The following is a 21428-nucleotide window of genomic DNA, read 5'->3' as shown; positions in this document are numbered from 1 at the left end:
TTATGTCACAATTACTACCTGGAATGGCACATATACCTAATACAATCAACCACGCTGTCAAAAACCTGTGACAAAGTAACATGTAAGAGGTAGTATACTAAAGAAAAAAAATATTTTATAGCATAAATGATCACAATTCTCATGCTAAAACTAGAAACTGATACTTTCCTGTTTTAAATTTCATGTTCCCACTGGAATTTTGACAAATTTGAGAAAAAGATCTATCATTAGCAAACAGAGTTTATACTGATGATAACTACATTTAATATTTTTAAAAATGACTAGTGCTTAAAGAATTGAATGCCTCACTGCTATGAGGCAACTCCTCCACACACTTTGGCAACTGTTCAGTTAAGCGTGAAATGCAACAAAACTTCAAAATTATTTCAGTAAACAGATTCAAGCTTTACATAAACCTTATTTAAAGAGAAAGAAAAACGAACAAACTTGTGAATTAACAAATACAGAAGTATAAAATAATGTAACAAGTATTTCTAAAGTGCTTATTTTAAGCCGTGCAATGTACTTCTGTAAAAAGAAACTGTTGTATACTATATCATGTATGGTATTTTTAAGTGCCACAAAAATGTCACCACATAAATGTCAATAAGCTAAGAGTATGCTAATTTAAATTCAAACGTTCAAGAAAAAGAAAAGCAGAAATGTGGCACATGTGGCAAACTGAATATGATCTTGAAAGTTGCTACTTTTCTGTAAATAAAATCAATAAAAATAAATGGTTATTAAAAACTATTTCTCCCTCCAAAAATGCTAATGATTACCTGAATTGAGATTTCCTGAGTTGGATTTGGTTTACCTTTTACTAAAAGTTGAAGTTTAAGGAATTTGCTTTATGGATATTACCTGAAACTGACTAGAGAAAGTAATGGAAGATCTAATATTAAAAACATCTCTTAAGTTTTAAAATTTCTTGAGCAAAGTTTGCTTATTTGCTTTGTTCTCCCACGGCATTGGAAAGAATTTTTTTTAGTTAGCTTTAATCCATACCTAAAATTACTATTAAGAATTAAAATATACCCCACACATATCACAAGGAAAACGTCTGATGCCTTAGGATGATATTCTCTATTCCATTTTATAATACCCAAACAAGTAGATTTCAAGTACTATTACCTTCATTTTTTCTTGCAATGCTTTAAATGTTACTATTTAAAAATAAATCTAAGTATTAACTTTAAATAGTTAACATACTTTAATTCATGGGAACCTACAATGGCCAACAGAAATGAAATGACCCAAATTGGCGGTATGCTTCTCTGTAAGCCATAAATAGTCCAGGAAATAGGTTCCATATCTTATGAAAGAATGTTCATAATATATTATGTAATATGTCTCTGTGTGGATCTGTTTCCTCCAACAGCAGTGACAGTTTATTCCTACTACAGGAGTGGAAGGATTTCACTTTTTCATTATAATGCTGATCAGGACAAGAGATAGCCAGACCATTCCCTAAATTCATTTACAAAAGTACTATGGGTATGTCTAGCTCTGTGATTTTTAGATCATAAGTACAGCAGGACATAAGTAGAATTTCAAATAATATAAAACAATGAGACTTTTTTCTTTCAAAATATTTTTCCATTCAGTGAAACTCTATACTTTATCCCTAATCTAACCGGTATGCCATGCTGTGAGACACAGGTCATTAAAGGTAAAAATGATGCTTACATTCTCCATATCTCAAAACACATATCATTATGATTACTATTATTATTACTACATTATAAAATGAACTGACAGGGGTAATAGATTTCTGCAGTTAATGAAAAAAGAACTTAGATAATCAGCAATGGCAACAGCAGTACTCCTGAATTTACTGTAAATATAAATCTGACCTGTTAAAATATTTTCTAGAGAGAATGTGGCCATTTTTATGAGTTAATAGCTAATTTTTCTATTAATATGTTTTAACTACCTTGCTTTTGGAAGATTACATGACTATGGGGCGGGGGGAGGAACAAGAAAAAACAGACCTATCATTGCAAATTCCCCACAGAACACCAAACAAAGCTAGGATATAAACTAAGCACGAGAAGAGAAAACTTGCAATTCCAATTCAAAAATTAGTTTCAGTCATTTAATTGCCTTCACTCCTTTGCCCTATATATTTCCTATATAATATCTCCATGTATCTAATATAGTATATGTAGGTATTATTTCTATAACTTAGTTTTTTAGTTAAAGCTCTGTAAAATTTCTCTCAGCACTTTGATTATAACTTGGTACAACTTTGTGAAGGGAAATTTGGCAGTACTTACATTTTTAAATGAGTATGCCCTGTGACCTAAAGATTCCACTCCTAACTATCCTTCATTCCTAAGTGCTCAAGGGTATTTACAGGAAGACATTCTTTGAAATAATTCTTTGTGCAACTACTATCTCACAGAAGAATTACAACAATTTAATTTTATAAATACAGGCTACACTGATACTATGCAGGTTCTAAATAGAATGATGTAAAGCTATATACTGACATGGAAGGATGCTCACAGTATACTGGTAAGTAAAAAAATGCAAGTCTCAGGACAGTATGAACAGACAAATACAATATTTGTATGTTCATAGCAATCGTCTAAAAGGATGTACATCATATTATTAGTAGTGAATACCCACACCAGAAGTGAGGTATTTACTCTTTGAAATTCTTTCTCTCCAATAGGCAATCAAAAAATAGCTCCAGGTTTCCTGGAGAGTATAACTCATCTACAAATGGCATACCATTTAATTAAAATTTAAAATTTATGATTTAGAAAAATATTTTGTAAGTAATTATCTTACATATAATCATTTTTAATTTATTCAGTTGCCTCTTGGTACATCATTACAGAAATGTAAACTCTTACAGCCCACTGGATGTTTTAACATAAGCAATTCTGGAGACTAGAGATCTTCCTATATTAGTTGGCCACAGCTATTTCAGCAAAAAAAAAAAAAAAAGAGATGTTTTCTGTATCAAAGTAAAATCAATAATTTTTATTAAATAATAGTGTAAGAGATAGAAGGTATTAACATCGGGGATTATGCCAATTTAGAAACAAGCCTAAAATGCTACTCATTGGTCTTTATAGAGAAACAAAATAGCTTTTCTGAAGGACATAATGAAATAAGACTATAATTTAAGGGTGTTACTAAAAACTTTTAAGATATTCTGCTCTAGTCGGTGACAGTCACTTAAACCAGGCTGAATTATTATTGAAACTACTGTGTTCAGCAAATCTAGGCAACTGGTACTAAGAATCACAGGTAATCAAATTTGCTATTATTCAGACTGCTTAGAAACTGAATTCAGAGATGACAACAAACCATTGTGTATCTTAGGTTAGATGGGAAAACCTAGGCAGAAAATATATATAGTAGTATAGGGCATTCAGAGTATGAAGCCAAAGACAGAGGACAAACTAGATTTTTTTAAAAATAAATAATGGCAATCAGAGTCAACGTAAGAAAAACATTTTTAAAAGCTAGGAATATGTGAGAAAGATTATTTACCAATTATTAAATTATTTAACAATAAACCATAGTGTGTTTCATTTATAAGCTACTTTGACAATGTGAGGAAAATGCCATCCCTTTTTTCCCTGCCCAAACCCATCATTCTTTTATTTAATAGGAAACAGATCGCACTTTATGGGGCTCTGCTCACTTGTTCCATTTTGGGATCCTTGGAAAGTCCCAATCTTTACAGATTTGTTTCCCAATTAATAAAATAAATAAGCTTAATTTAAGTATTCTTAATTAAAGGTCTATATCAGAGTCATCTGTGGAGCTCTGGTGGCCATATACCATATCCCTACCCTAGATTCTGATTTGATAGCTTTGAAGTGAGGTCTAGGTATCTGTTGAGAATCACTGAAATAGATGCTCTGTGATGTAGAGAGAAAAACTATTTCAAATATTTTCTCTCTCTCACAAAAACAGCCAAAAAATAGTAAATATTATTTATTTCCTTTTTTGTTTGAGTATGTGAGGGAAGAAGAGGAAATGAGGATGGCGTTAGAATTACATCTTTTTAAAAAAGCATACAACTCAAATAAAAGCAATTTATTCTGAAAAATACAAGAACCTAGTCTCTTTTTAGATAAACAGAGATGCCATCACTTAATATTTATTAAGTACCATTCAGAATAAAGACCTTGGGAACATTTTTAATATGACTGAGACATTTCATTCAGTCAGTCAATACGTATTACGTAATTTTATCTGCAGTCACCACACTGTCCTAGGGATACAGTAGTGAATGGCACAGATGAAGACCCCCACCCTCATGCATGGAGTTTACATCTAGACAGCTATCAGCAATTGCTTAATGATGGCTGATTTTGGCGCACATAATCTATCCTTTACTTTATTATTCTAGAAGAATATATGGATGGAAGGATATACAGATGGAGCTAGAGAGATGAACTGAGAGATGGAGACAGGTTATTAGACAGAGACCAGTGGAGACAGATAAATAGTCTTGTAATATATTTTTTTAATTCTTTCTTTCTTAAGAAAGCAAGTTTTTTCATCTGCCCTTCAGGCAATCACACAGTAATTTTACAAGAAAAAGAGTGTGGTGTTGCCTACTTGGGTGTGGACATATTCCAACAATATTTAATGTAAGTAACATATGTCTATATAAAATTCCACTCTAACATCAGTGTTTTTCTTCCTTACTTCCAGGACTAGCAATGCTGTAATGGCTGGTACCATGACTGAAAAGTCTTAAAAGACTGAACAGTGTCCTAAAGGAGGATTTTAACATCAAATTTTGAGAAAAAATTTTAAATGAAAATTTAACTTAGATTATAGACTATATTGACTCTGCAGGTTTCCCAAATATGTATAAATTATCATAATTAAATCCAAATACATTTTCTGAGTATTCTCTCAATTATTAGTAGCTATATTCTTAGAGCCTTAAATTGCACTTCACAACATTTTAAGAAAGACCTGAAGGGAAGGGGAATAAAGATGCTAAACTCACCTCTTGGCCGGACTTTCCTGAATTTTCTGAATGTAAAGACTCAATTTCTCCTTCAATCATGGCAGCTTCTAGGCACTCATGTAGATCTTTGAATCCATTGACCTGAAGTGGGTACTGACCAAACATTTCAGTATTTTCAAATTTTTTACCTATAAGAGGGGGGAAATTAATATTCCTCAATATGGCCTTTTAGCTACTAAAAGTAAATAGATGTATATAGTAATTATCTCCTGAACCTGAAAACTATACCTGTTTATGCTCCAGACAGTAGTAGTTGGTATAATTTTCCTATTGGTTTGTACATGTACATATGTATATTCACATCCAGCTATGCTATAGATATTACATACCCCATGTGTGTATGTATGTAATTATATACATGCATATATAAGTACATATTATGTATATATGTATATAAACATACATATTTATATATATATGTTTATTCTTTAAAAAAGTACCTTCTAAGGGTAAGAGAGTGTGCTAACATTGAGAATATATATAGCAGTGCACAAAAGTTCTGCAAAGAACTTGGCATGTTTCAACGAATTAAGGGAAGGAAAGTATAGCTTAAGGGAGCAAGACGGAGATGATAATGAAGAGTTAGGTAAGGGATCAAAATCAAATTCTTAACAAAGTCTAGTAGCCCTTGTTAAGAATTTTTTTCCAGTATATTCTGAATATAATGGAAAGTCACTGAATAATTAAATCTAGGAATAAGAGGCTCAGATTTATATCTCTGAAACATCCTTACGGTTTCTGTGTTAAGTAAGTGATAGACTGTTAGGAGACTATTATAGAATCTATCTAAAAATAAAGGTAGCATTGAATAGGGTGTTAGTAAAAGTGTATAAAAACAGATGAAATGACATACACACATTTATAAATATATACAAAAGGGAGCACCGACAGGACTTGATTGAATGGCTCATAGGCAGGATGGGGAATAGAAGAGACAGGAAGGTATCAAGAATGATACTCAGATTTTTAGCATGAACAACTGAATTGATTTTTATGTACTGAAAGGGGCACCAGTGAAGGAAGAGTAGAGGATTTTTTTTTTACTTTTGTTTTAAGGCAGCAGGGAAAATCATTGGTTTAGAATGGCCCATAAGATTTCAAGTTGAAAAGAGCTGGACATAAATAAGTCTGTAACTAAGACTGGTGTGAAGCTATAAATTGGAGAATTGCTAGCTTATTGGTAGCAGGAACTCAAGGAAGTGAACGAGACTGCCCAAGGAATTATCTGACATGAAGAGGAAGAGGACCTAAGCTGATTCCCAAGGATCTCCTACCTTTAGATACAGGAAGAACTATAAATATAACTCATAAGAAGTACACACAGAGGCATGAGAAAGCCAAGATAATATGGTGTGATAGAAGCCAGAGAAGTGTTTTTAAGGAAAGAGTGGGAAAAAGGGGGAGAAGGAGAGAGTGGAGTCAACAGCATTAATAGTTGATAAGAATTCAGTAAGAACTGAGAGGGATCCAATGGACTAACACACATGTAAGAAATCAATAATCTTAAAAAGACCCCTTTTAGAAGAGGTCTGGGGACAGAAAATGAAAGTGGGACAGGTAGAATAATTGGAGAGATAGCAGGTGAAAACAAACTTCTCACTTTAAAGGAGCTTATTTCTGAATAAGACTGACTGAAAAAGAGCATGTGAAGGGAGATTTTTTTAATTTTAAAGATGTGAAATACCAGAACATGTCTAAATATTGATGAGGAAGACACAGTGAAAGGAAGAAGCTAAAGGTACAGAAAAAAAGCAAGATAATGGACAGAATAAGGCCTGAGTGAAAACATGAAAGGATGAGATTCTGAGCACATGTAATGAATAGCCATTGATATTAGACTAAATAATTCCACTATTACCTGGAGGGACAAATAAAAGAATGTGGTAGAGGTTGGAACGGATCCAAGTTGGGAAGCCTGAAGCTCATATATCTGAGGAACTCACTTTAAGAACTATGATAAAAAAGTTATAAGCACAAAATTAGATTCAGGGCCTTAGCCAGGACCCATGGTTAGGCTTCATTAACTTCATGGTAAATCCATGAAATCTGAGTTAAGATCTTTCTCAGTAAATGAAGAGACAAAGAAATTAGATTAGAGGTAGAAAAACTGGGAATTGGTATTGCAGAAAATGGGAAAGAAGACAGTGATTAAACAAAACAAAGATGGCTGCCAGGTAGGGTTACAGGCTTGGGACCAGTGAAGCTTAGAGTCACGACAACTTTACGATCCATTATAGTTAGCTCATCTGAGTGACTTTCTCCTAGCAACCGTCAGGTTCTCAGTACATGCAGAGAGAAGAGGAATAGTTCCATGAGGGTCAGAGACTAGCCAGAGAGATGGTGCCAGAAGGGAATGAGGGGAAAGAGTTTTAGAAATGTATAAGGATGATCATAATGGACAAGGAAGGAAGTAAAGCAAAGACTGAGAAGAACAGAATGGAGGGGTCAATGGCCTAGAAATTCTAGAAGAGTTGAAGAAGTTTTGCAATAGAGTACTTTAGTAAACAAACTGAAAATCACCCCTAATTGAGAGTCACTAGTCTAAAAAAAGGCATTAAGAAGATATATGTAAAAATAATAAAGTGTTCTAAAATAAATTGTTAACAAAGCAAACACATAGTTCCCCTGGAAACGTATTAAAATCACATTTATGCAGCACAGTAGCCTTTAAACAACTTACCAAATCCAAGTACGAAGACTTCACTGATTAAGAAATTTTAATAATCACTTTTAAGAATCCAGATAATATAGGTAGAAGTGCTCATGAGAAGTATTATAAATAGTGCCCAGTCACAACCTGATTAGAGCTCCTCTACTGCTATATAGTGTTCTACTTCAAATAAAAACTGGTATGATAGTGTGGACATCCCAAATTGGAATACAATGTACTATATAAAATATTCCACTACTTATATAATGAATATTTAGCATTTGAGGCAAACAAAATGTACTAACACCTCAATATAACCTTTAGGATGTCTGATTAAATCCTGAGTTAGTGTCTACCTTTTTCCAAATCTCAAATTTAAAACTACATTCAAACAAAACTTCATGGGAATCCATCACTTAACATCCTGAAGAAAAATTAATTTCCCAAATTTTATACTTTGGTTGATTTGGGTGAACTTTCAAAAGCTGACGTATAGGGTCATTTGGGAATAACAATTTTTCAAAAATGTATGCTTTGGGACTTAGTAATATTATCACTTGAAGTATATCTTATGAGTCAGTTCCCTGCCCTTGTTAGGAAAGCCAAAGAGTAACTGGTGAGGCCTGGACTTTACGTAACAGGAATAGTATCACTCAACTGATTTTTCAGAAGACAGAGTACAACTCTTTCTTGAAAACTATATTCTGAAGAATTTTATAATCACCCCCAAAATGGAAACCCTGCAATACCCTGACTATGCTAAATTGCTAAGTACAGCTTTCAACATGCATAGACTTGAAACCCTCAAAAACAGTGACCATCATACCAAGCCCAGTATTAAACTCCAATATTATTTTTAAAAGATCCACCAATTGCTCCCTTAATCCCTGTATCCTAACAATTCACAGTATCACAGAACCCGTCGCAGGCAAAGAACATCAGGACAACATTAACTAAGTACCAAGTAGCATGTGACAATATACTCTGTACTTTCCTTTATATGCACTCAATTCTTTGCTTTTTATATAAATGATTAGCAGTAACAATGCAGCAGAAACCACTAGACAGAGTAAGTCAAATTAAAATTAAAAACCATTCCACAAATAAAGTCACTATCATGACAAAGGAGCTAACAGCTAATAATATCTCAATTGTAATAAATAAGCAGACGTGTAACTATACCTTCAAGCACTCCCACGGCTAGGAATCTTCCATAGAACAACTCTACCATGGGGTTCTTTGGCTTCTCTTCATCCCTAAAAATCACGTTAAAAATATAAATGTGGTTATAATTCTTAATTTTTAGAACTGTAAATAATAGAGAAAACATTAAAAGAACAATAATATATGCCAAGACAATAACATTTATGTGGTTATCATGTGTTTGGCACTGCGACTTACAGTGTTGGGCCAAGGTACTTAAATTTATTTTCTGTTTCTTCACCTGTCAACTGAGGATAGTAATAGTAATGGAACTCACAAGGTTGTTGTAAGGGTTAAAATGAGTTACTATGTGGGACCTCGTTATAAGAAGACCTGAGTAGAGTCTGTATTCACAAAGTGCCTGATCTTTCCATTATCATTTCGATTTTGAACTTTTAGTCTGTACAACACATGCTTATTTGGACTTGTTGGGAAGGAGGGAAAGCCACTCTTAATCAAAATAAATTTCTATAAAATTTTAATAAGTCATTTCCCACATTTACCTAGAAGAATGAACACTAGCCATCAGCAGTGAAGGAGAAAAACACCAGCTTCAACCCAGGTAGCTAAAGAGAAACTCCAATCTGTTATAAAGTTTCATGCTGCTGGTAAAATTAGTCATCTGTGAATTTTCCAAATTCTTTAACATATAAATTTGTTGTTTTTCTTTTTTGCTTGAAGCAAATAGAAACTGACAATTTTTAACTTTTTTTTAATGCTTTGTACTGTGTGGTCTAAAAACACAAAGTTTATTTTGGCCTTGCTATATAAAAGTATGTTGTATCCACAACTGCAGAGAGATTTTTCTTCATAAATTTTGTGTTTAAATTAGTAAAACTGATTTATTTTAAAAAAGAGAGAAGGACACTCTCTGTCTCTTGATATATGTGTTACATTCACCCTCATTTAAACCATAAAATAATTGGTGGGAAGTACTTCACTTAATCTCTGGAACAATCCTTTGAGGTAGTGTGGTGGTCATCAGTGCTATTCAAAAAGATTTCTGTCCCTCTACTTTTAGGTACATAGTAAGAAGCACTTTCCCATTTACTTTTTATTGAAATTTGAAAAAAATCTGAACTGTGATAAAATACACACAATATACAATTTACCACCTTAACCATTTTTAAGTTTACAGTTCGGCAGTGTTAAGTATATTCACACTGTTGTACAACCAACTTCCAGAACTATTTTCATCTTGAGAAACTGATTAAACAACTCCACATTCCTCCCTCCCGCCAGGCCCTGGCAACCACCATCCTAACTTTCTGTTTCTTTGAGTCTGACGACTACTGACACATCATATAAGTGACATACAGCGTTTGTCTTTTTGTGACTGGCTTACTTCACTGAGCATCACGTCTTCAAGGTTCATCCGTGTTGTAGTATGTATCAGAGTTTCCTTACTTGTTAAGGATATTCCACTGTATGTGTAACACATTTGTATTTCCATTCATCCATGGACATATCAGTTGCTTTCAACCTTTTGTCTATTGTGCTAATGCTGCTATGAATATGAGTGTGCAAGTATCTCTTTGGGACCCTGCTATCAATTCTTTTGGATATAAATTCAGCAGTAGAATTGCTGGATCATGTGGTTAATTCTTGTTTTTTTTCATCTTTATAGATACAATTGACAAACAAAATTGTAAGGTATTTAAAGTGTACAGTGTGAAGATTTGACATATGTATACACTGTGAAAAGATTCCCTCCATCAAATGATAATTATATTAGTATTAATTTTTTGAGGAACCACCATGTTTTCCACAGCAGCTGCACCATTTTACATTCCCATCAACAGTGCACAAATGTTTCAATTTTTTCACATCTTCATCAACACGTGTTATTTTCTGTTTTGTTTTGGTTTTGGTTTGGTGAGGGTTTTTTTTGTTTTTTGTTTTTTGATAGCAGCCATCCTAATGGGTATGAGGTGCTCCCATTAACTTTGAAGTTAAGTAAACCACATGACTTGCTTTGCACAACAAAATGTGAGCGGAAGTAATGTGTGCCATTTCTGGGCTGTAACTTTGAGAGCCAATATACTTTTCACTGATGTGGTGATCCCAGAATCCTGTGATGAGATGAAGCCTCTGTCAGCGTAAGGCCCTGTCAATGGATGTGCACAGCACCTTGCTCACACTCATTGGGCACAGCTAAGGCTGTGACATAAACCTCTGAAGTTTTGGGGATGTTGCCACAGGATTATCTAGCCCACCCTAAATAGTAGCAGGTGGCACTCTTACCTCTATTGCACTGGTAATAAAACTGTAGACTATGCTAAGTCACTTGCCCAAATTCACACAACTAGTAAGTGCTCAAACTGAAAAGCAAACTCAAGTCTGCCTCTAAAACCTATGAATCCTCCCACTATGCATACTTAATCTCTGGGCATTTTAACTCTATGAAAACAGTTTATTTCACACCTTATTTTTTACACTGTGACAATAAAAAGGACTTGAGACTGATATGGGGGAGAGGAAGAATCCAAAGATTGTCTCTCTTGATGTAAAAGTCTATGAATCTTTAGACATAAATATTAGTATCTCCATTTCCACACATCATATTTCCATGGAGAAAAGCAACATTCCTGGTTTCTCTCCTTACTGTCACAGACATACTGCATAGAAAGAGCAGTGACATACCAGGCTGGTGACTTTGGCAGAAGAAACTGGGTAAGAGCTGCTCGACTAATTCTGAATTCTCTTTCCAAATCTTCATATCTGAATTTTGGTCTGCTCTCCACTGACCTGTGGTATGCACACTGACCTTCCCTAAGGAGTCAGACAGACCAATCTTCTAGAAATTGTTTACCCTGTCCTTCTTTGCAACCTCTCAGAGGTCTTACTCTTTACTGTGCATTTAAGCTTTGAATATCAGGAACTAAGACTGTGGTTATCAACAGAAATGTAAGGAACACAAGTGAAGAGCAATTTAAAAGACGTGAGACTTCCATTGATATAACAGAAATGATATACCCACCACTTGCATGAAGAAAAGCTAGATTGACACAAATAGCAAAGGCCAAAAGAAATCACTAAAGAAAACCTGTATCAGGGACACTTGAGCCTTGGGAATTAGGTCGACACAGAAAGAGTTCAGAGATCTAGGGCAACTGATAGAGTAACCTACTCAGTGCTTCCCAATCTTTTTAATGTCATTGGCGCACAGATAATATATGCAGAGAACTCTGGAATAAAACCACATGTTTTCTCATGATAACAGAAACAGGATCAATACCTCCACATACCTATAATCTGGCTTACCATGGCACAACAACTGGAAAGCTCTGTTCTAGATAGGCAGAGCATAGTGGTTCAAAAAGTTTTAGCTCCATAAACAGTAAAGAAAAAACAAAACTACTGAGAAATGAATGAGGAGAAGGACATATTTCAAATAAGACAATTTTAGATGAAATGGGAAAGTTCTAGCTTCTTTTAAAAACAGTTTTAGGAAATGGGGAGAGAACTTGTTAGTTACTAGATCAGAAAAGTTGACACTGGGACCCAAAGGAATTTTTCAAAAGTAAATGAGTAATAAGGAAAGATCTCCAAAATCAGAAAAGAATGATCCTTTCAGAAATAATCAGGATTCAGGAAACAGTCAAGTGGCAGTCTTCTAAGGCTAGAGATAAAAAGTAATCAGGGAGTTGTGTTGCAGATAGGTTACTATATGAGCTGCTTATAGAAAATCTGGATAGATTCGAGGAGGAACTAGGGATTTCAGGGTAAAGCATTCAAAGAATTACTGAGAGAACTTCAAAGAGACTCAGTAATCATAGATGGGGATACAGATATTGTTCACATTCTGAGGAAACATGCTCAATAAATTTTGGGGGTTGGAACTCTAAGGAAAAGTATAAGGAACATGAGTTTTACTAAAGAGGAGCCAGGGTGGACAATCATAGATCAAGTCCACACATGGGCTGTCTGCTGGTCTGACAGGACAGAACCCTGGTGGAATTCTGCAACACAAAGGAGGTGAAGGTGGACAATGCATGTTTGAACAATAAATTACTTGGGCATACTCCTAACCCATATTTCACTAGCTCTCATTATGAGGGCCCTATCAAGAAAATACAGAGGAGCAGGTTATACAAAAACAAGTTTATAGGGCAGAAAACAAAGTCAAAAGAAGAGAAAGAGAAGATACTTGTCCATCAAACAGAGCTGGTCCTGAATGAGGTAGAACTAAGAAGCAGGTTAACCTATTAAAAATTCAGCCAAGCCTTCCTTAAAGAAGAATGAAAAAAACGCATATGTAACTGAACCTTAAAGGGCTATCCCGCCCAGAAAAAAAAAAGTAGCAGAAAGAAATATACTCAAGGCCTAGAACTTTCAAAAGCTGAGGAAAGAGCATATCATAGAGATGATGATCTTCACTGGGTGCTGGAACTCAGGTTTCAGAAGCATCAACCGCAGATTCAGTTCAGCAATCTGATGGGGAGATTTACCAAATGAAGCTAACCTGAAGAGAAGAAAGAAACTACCTAGAAAGCAGGTTTTATAGGCCTAAGCAATCCCATACCAAAATGCAATGGCAGCAACCACTGGGCACAAAAATATGTTATTAGAAAGAGCTTACATTCAATGCAGCACTGAGGGCCAGCAAACTGAAGCTCGTAAGAAAAATGTAGCTTAAGAGTGCTGGTGGACAGAAAACAAGGGCACCTGACCAGAGCCGTTAGCATCATAAACTTCTAAACATGCCAAGAAGGAAGTGGCTTTGTTCAATGCCACATTCTCAAGACAGTTTCTAACAGTAGAATTTTTTCCCTCAGATACTGTAGATTTAGCGCCATAATCTAGAGAGATTTCTTCCAACGTTAGTTGTCTAAGACCAATTGGCCCTTAATGACAGGCATCTTGGCAGAACTAAAACCATGATGATTGCCTCCATTTATGACATTATCCAGATTTTCTGCTACAGTCTTTAGCAACAATAACTTGAGTATGGATTGCACTAAGATCTAGGAATATCATAGCTGGACTGAAAGTCAAAGGGTTGAAGTTCTGCTTTTGTTTCAAAATTTTGAAAGTAAGAGATCAATGTTAATCATGTGTCCTAATAATCCTTCAAAATCTAAAATTAGAGTATATGAAATTCTACATCTGAAGGACTGAAAGAACTACACACATACAAGTGAAAGAGAATGCAGGCTTCATCTGAAGAACCTCAACTCAATTCAGGCACAGAAAAGACAGGCCTGTAGTGTAAAGGCTGAACAAACTCAGAAAGTCAAAAATGATTTCTTTTTTGTTAGACTGCAACCAAAGGGCAAAAGAATCTGACTTTTAAGTATAATCTGTTTGGATTTTTCCTTAAAAGATCAAGTGGATATAATTTGGAAACTTATTTTTCCCCTGAGAATTTGAGAACAAATGATGAGGGCTATATAAAATTTTAGAAGCATCTCCTAGTTGCTAACAATATATAATTAGAATATTTTTACTTTAATTCAATCTCATTGCAGACTACGTTATTATGCGTTTTTTGGACAATAAGGTTGGCCATAATTTTAAAATAGAAAAAAAAAAGATACATCTAACTAAGAAAGTAAAAGGCCTGTACTCAGAAAACTAGGAAACTGATGAAAGAAACTGCAGACACAAACAAATGGAAACATATATGGTGCTCATGGATTGGAAGAATTAGTACTGTTAAAACGATCATACTACCCAAAGCAATCTACAGACTCAACGTAGCTCTATAAAAATACCAAAGGCAGTTTTCACAACACTAGAACAAATAATTCTAAAATCTGTATGGAAACACAAAAGACCCTGAATACACAAAACAGTCTTGAGAAAAAAGAGCAAAACCAAAAGTATCAAGCTGCCCCTAGTAACCCAGCTGGAACTGGTCTGAGGTGGCACAGGGCCTGTGAGTTTGGTTTTAAGTGCCTGGTGGGAAAGCACATGTAAGTGCAACTCCTTTCTCGGAATGAGAAAATTATTGCTCAGAAAGGCACAACTTGTCTTGAGTTTACACACCTAGTTGGCAGATTGGCTAGGACTTGGTTTTTGTCATCAAAGTCAGTGCTCCTTAAGCTATCTAGGAGCAGACAAGATGGCCGAGTAGAAGGACCTGAGCTCACCATCTCACACAAACACCAAAATCACAACTACCTGCTGAACAACCATCGACAAAAAATGACTGAAACCAACCAAAAAAGGATACTCTAGTTCCAAAGACAAGGAAGAAGCCACAGTGAGAAGGTAGGAGGGGCGTATTCATGATCAAATCCCACACATGCTGGGTGGGCAACCCACAAACTGGAAAATAATTATACCGCAGAGGTTCTCCCACAGGAAAGAGAGTTCTGAGCCCCACATCAGGCTACCCAGTCTGGGCATCTGGCATTAGGAGGAGGAGCCCCCAGAGCATTTGCTTTGAAGGCCAGCAGGGCTTGATCGTAGGAACTCCACAGGACTGGGGGGAACAGAAATGCCACTCTTGGAGGGTGAACACAAGGTCTTGTGCACACCGGGACCCAGGGGGAAAAGCAGTGACTTCACAGGAGCCTGGGCCAGACCTACCTGCTGGTCTTGGAAGGTCTCCTGGGGATGCGGGGGGCAGCTCTGGCTCACTGCAGAAACAAGGACACTGGTGGCAGAGGTACTGGTGAGTACTCATTGGCGTGAGCTGTCCTGGAGGCCACCATTTTGATGCAAAGATCTGGTCCCACCCAAGAGCCCGTAGGCTCCAGTGCTGGGATGCCGCAGGCCAAACAACCAACAGGGTAGGAACACAGCCCCACCCATCAGCAGACAGGCTGCTTAAAGTTTTCCTGAGCCCACAGCTGCTTCTGAACATACTGCTTGACAGGGCCCTGCTCACCACAGAGACAAGACCCAGCTCCACCCACCAGTGGGCAGGTATCAGTCCCTCCCACCTGGAAGCCTGCACAAGCCTCTTAGACCAGCCTCACCTACCAGGGGTCAGACACCAGAAGCAAGAGGAACTACAATCCTGCAGCCTGTGACACTGCAAATACAAAGTTAGATAAAATGAGACAGCAGGGGAACATGTTCCAGATGAAGTAACAAGATAAAACCCCAGAAGAACAACTAAGTGAAGTGGAGACAGGTAATCTAATTGAAAAAGAATTCACAGTAATAGTAAAGATGATCCCAGATCTTGGAAAAAGAATGGAAGCACAGACCAAGAAGATATAGGGAATGTTTAACAAGGATCTAGAAGATTTAAAGAACAAACAAACAGAGTTCAACAATACAATATCTGCAATGAAAAACACACTAGAATAAATCAATAGCAGAATAAATGAGGCAGAAGGATGGATAAGTGAGCTGGAACACAGAATGGTGAAAATCACTGCTGTGGAACAGAATAATGAAAAAAGAATAAAAGAAATGAGGACAGTTTAAGAGATCTCTGGGACTTTAAATGCACTAACATTCGCATTATAGAGGTCCCATAAGGAGAGGAAAGGGCCTGAGAAAATATTTGAAAAGATAATAGCTGAAAACTTACCTAACATGGGAAAGGAAACAGTCACCCAAGTCCAGGAAGCACAGAGAGTGCCATACAGGATAAACCCAAGGAGGAACACACCAAGACACATATTAATCAAATTGACAAAAGTTAAAGACAAAGAGAAAATATTAAAAGCAACAAGGGAAAAGCAACAAATAACATACAAGGGAAACCCTATAAGGTTATCAGTTGATTTTTAAGCAGAAATTCTGCAGGCCAGAACGGACTAACACATATATCTAAAGTGATGAAGGGAAAAAAACCTACAAGTATATTCTTATACTCTACCCAGCAAAGCTCTCGTTCAGATTCAAAAGAGAAATCAAAAGCTTTACAGACCAGCAAAAGCTAAGAGAATTCAGCACCACCAAACCCACTTTACAACAAATGCTAAAGGAATTTCTCTAGGTAGAAAAGAAAAGGCCACAACTAGAAACAAGAAAATTACAAATGGGAAAGCTCACCAGTAAAGGCAAAAATACAGTAAAGGTAGGAAAATATACATACATAAATATGGTATCAAAACCAGCAATTGTGAGAAAAGGTGAGTACAAATATAGAATACTGGAAATGCATTTGAAATTAAGAGACCAGAAACTTAAAACAATCTTGTATATACATATGGACTGCTATATCAAAACTTCATGGCAACCACAAACCAAAAATCTATAATAGATACACACACAAAAAAGAAAAAGCAATACAAACACAACACTAAAGACAGTCATCAAATCACAAGAGAAGAGAACAAAATAAGAAGGGAAGAAAAAAGACCTGCAAAAACAAACCCCAAATAATTAACAAAATGGCAGTAAGTATGTATCGGTAATGACCTTAAACATAAATGGATTAAATGCTCCAACCAAAAGACAGAGACTGGCTGAATGGATGCAAAAACAAGACCCTTATATATGCTGTCTACAAGAGACCCACTTCAGATCTAGGGACACATACAGACTGAAAGTGAGGGGATGGACAAAGGTATTTCATACAAACGGAAATTAAAAGAAAGCTGGAGTTGCAAAATTCATATCAGACAAAACAGACTTTAAAATAAAGACTGTTACAAGAGACAAAGAAGGACATTACATAATAATCAAGGGAAAAATACAAGAAGACAAAACAATTGTAAATATGTATGCATCCAACATAGGAGCACCTCAACATAGAAGGCAAATGCTAACAGCCATAAAAGGAGAAATCAACAGTAAAACAATAACAGTGGAGAACATTAACAGCCCACTTACATCAACAGACAGATCATGCAGACAGAAAATCAACAAGGAAGCACAGGCCTTAAATGACACACTAAATCACATAGACTTAATTGATATTTATAGAGCGTTCCATCTGAAAGTAGCAGAATACACAATCTTTTCAAGTGAACATGGAACATTCTCCAGCACAGATCACATGACGAGCCATAAAGCAAGCCTCTATAAATTTGAGATTGAAATCGTGTCAAGCATCTTTTCCGACCACGACACTATGAGATCAGACAACAAATACGAGAAAAAACTAAAAAAACACAAACATGTGGAGGCTAAACCATATGCTACTAAATAACCAATGGATCACTGAAGAAGTCAAAGAGGAAATCAAAAAATACCTAGAGATGAATGAAAACGAAAACATGAGGATCCGAAACCTATGGTACATAGCAAAAGCAGTTCTAAGAGGGAAGTTTATAGCAATACAATCTTACCTCAGGAAAGAAGAAACATCCCAAGTAAACAACCTAACCTTACACCTAAAACAACTAGAGAAAGAACAACAAACAAAACTCAAAGTTAGCAGAAGGAAAGAAATTGTAAAGATTAGAACAGAAATAAATTAAATAGAGATGAAAAAAACAATAAAAAAGATCAATGAAACTAAAACCTAGCTCTTTGAAAAGACAAACAAAATTGATAACCTTTAGCCAGGCTCATGAAGAAAAAGAGGGTGATGGCTCAAATCAATAAAATTAGAAAAAAACAAAAAAAGGAGAAGTTACAACTGACACCACAGAAATAAAAAGGAGCATAGGAGACTACTCTAAGCAATTATATACCAATAAAATGGAAAACCTAGAAGAAATGGACAAATTCCTATAAAGGTACAATTTCGCAAAACTGAACCAGGAAGAAATAGGAAATATGAACAGACCAATCACAAGCACTAAAATTGAAACTGTGATATAAAAGCTTCCAACAAACAGAAGCCCAGGACCAGATGGCTTCACAGGTAAATTCTATCAAACATTTAGTGAATAGTTAACAAGTATCCTTCTGAAACTATTTCAAAAATTGCAGAGGAAGGAACACTCCAAACTCATTCTATGAGGCCACCATCACCTTGATACCAAAACCAGGCAAAGATGTCACAAAAAAAGAAAACTACAGGCCAATATCACTAATGAACATAGATGCAAAAATCCTCAACAAAATACTAGCAAACTGAATCCAAAAACACATTAAAAGGATTATACACCTTGACCAAGTGGGATTTATCCCAGGGATGCAAGAACTTTTCGATATCTGCAAATCAATCAATGTGATACACCACATTAACAAACTGAAGATTAAAAACCATATGATCATCTCAATAGATGCAGAAAAAGCTTTTGTCAAAATTCAATGCCCATTTATGATAAACACTCTCCAGAAAGTGGGCATAGAGGGAACCTAACTCAACATAATAAAGGCCATGTATGACAAACCCACAGCTAACATCACACTCAATGGTGAAAAACTGAAAGCATTTCCTTTAAGATCAGGAACAAGACAAGGATGTCCACTCTAGCCACTTTTATTCTGCATAATTTTGGAAGCCCTAGCCATGGTAATCAGAGAAGAAAAAGAAATAAAAGGAATCCAAATTGGAATAGAAGTAAAACTGTCACTGTTTGCAGATGACATGATACTATACACAGAAGATCCTAAAGATGGTACCAGAAAACTACTAGAGCTCATCAATGAATTTGGTAAAGTTGCAGGATTCAAAATTAATACACAAAAATCTGTTGCATTTCTATAAACTAATAACAAAAGATCAGAAAGAGAAATTAAGGAAACAATCCCATTTGCCATCGCATCAAAAAGAATAAATTACCTAGGAATAAACCTACCTAAGGAGGCAAAAGACCTGTACTCCGAAAACTATAAGATGCTGATGAAAGAAATCGAAGATGATACAAATAGATGGAAAGATATACCATGTTCTTGGATTGGAGGAATCAACATTGTCAAAATGACTATACTACCCAAGGTAATCTACAGATTCAATGTAATCCCTACCAAATTACAAATGGCATTTTTTTGCCCATCTAGAACAAAAAAGTCTTAAAACTTGTATGGAAACAAAAGACCCCAAATACCGAAAGCAATTGTGAGAAAGAAAAACTGAGCTGGAGGAATCAGCCTCCCTGACTTTAGCTATAGTAATGAAAACAGTATGGTAATGGCACAAAGAGTGACTTGCAGATCAATGGAACAGGATAGAAAGCCCAGAAATAAACCCATGCACCTACGGCCAATTAATCTATGACAAAGGAGGCAAGAATATACAATGGAGAAAAGACAGTCTCCTCAATAAGTGGTGCTGGGAAAACTGCACAGCTATATATAAAAGAATGAAATTAGAGCATTTGCTAACACCATACAGAAAAGTAAACTCAAAATGGATTAAAGACCTAAATGTAACACCAGATACTATAAAACTCTTAGAGGGAAACATAAGCAGAACACTCTTTGACATAAATCACAGCAAGATCCTTTGTGGATCCACCTCCTAGAGTAATGAAAATTAAAAACAAAAATAAACAAATGGAACCTAATTAAAATTAAAAGGTTTTGCATAGCAAAGGAAACCATAAACAAAATGACAAGACAACCAACAGAATGGAAAAAAATAGTTGTAAAAGATGCGACCAACCAGAGATTAATCTCCAAAATACACAGACAGCTCATGCAGCTCAATATCAAAATTAATAATAATAAAAACAATAACCCCATCAAAAAAATGGGCAGATCTAAATAGACATTTCTCCAAAGATGACATACAGATGACCAACACACACAAGAAAAGATGCTCTACCTTGCTAATTATTAGAGAAATGCAAGTCAAAACTACAATGATGTATCTCCTCACACTGGTCAGAATGGCCATCATCAAACAGTCTACAAACAATAAATGCTGGAGAGGGCATGAAGAAAAGGGAACTCTCCTATGCTGTCGGTGGGAATATAAAGTGGTGCAGACACTATGGAGAACAGTATGAAGGTTCCGTAAAAAACTAAAAATAGAGCTATCATATGATCCAGCAACCCTACTCCTGGGCATATATCCAGAGAAAACCATACTTCAAAAAGATGCATGCACCCCAATGTTCACTGCAGCACTATTTACAATAGCCAAGACATGGAAGCAACCTAAATATCCACTGACAGATGAATGGATAAAGAAGATGTGGTACATAAATACAATGGAATATTACTCAGCCATAAAAAATAATGAAATAATGCCATCTGCAACAACATGAATGGAGTAGAGATTATCATACTAAGTGAAGTAAGTCAGACAAAAACAAGTATCATACAATGTCACTTACATGTGGAATCTAAAAAAATGATACAAATGAACTTTACAAAACAGAAACAGGCTCACAGAAATAGGTAATAAACTTATGGTTACCAAAGGGGAAAGGTGGAGGGGAAGGGATAAATTAGGAGGTTGTGATTAACATATACACACTACTATATATAAAATAGATAATCAACAAGGACCTACTGTATAGCCCAGGGAACTCTAACCAATACTCTGTAATAACCTATATGAGAAAATAATCTGAAAAAGAATAGATATATGTAAAAAAATTGTTAGCTAAAACCAAGGGTATGATGCTTCCTCATTTCAAACTATACTACAAAGCTATGGAAATCAAAAGAGTATAGTATCAGCACAAAAACAGACAGGTAGATAAATGGAACAGAACAGAGAGCCCAGAAATAAGCCCACACTTACATGCTCACTGAAAGTGAGGGGATGGAAAAAGATATTCCATGCAAATGGAAATCAAAAGAAAGCTG

General features: G+C 35.6%; 1 protein-coding gene across 2 annotated transcripts in view; it reads right to left on the bottom strand.

Moving 5' to 3' along the window:
• USP25 (ubiquitin specific peptidase 25) overlaps positions 1-21428 on the bottom strand; it is a 139021-nt gene that overhangs the window by 51185 nt on the left and 66408 nt on the right. For both annotated transcript variants that reach the window (XM_059921381.1, XM_059921383.1), the window contains exons 9-10: positions 8844-8917; positions 4991-5139 (exon numbers count right to left, since the gene is read on the bottom strand). In XM_059921381.1, the coding sequence (XP_059777364.1) occupies positions 4991-5139; positions 8844-8917 (223 nt within the window). The remainder of the gene's footprint in view (positions 1-4990; positions 5140-8843; positions 8918-21428) is intronic.

Source organism: Balaenoptera ricei, chromosome 4 (assembly GCF_028023285.1).
Source record: "Balaenoptera ricei isolate mBalRic1 chromosome 4, mBalRic1.hap2, whole genome shotgun sequence".
NCBI lineage: Eukaryota > Metazoa > Chordata > Mammalia > Artiodactyla > Balaenopteridae > Balaenoptera > Balaenoptera ricei.
Note: the sequence above shows the minus strand (reverse complement) of the source record. Positions and strands in the feature narration are given on the sequence as shown.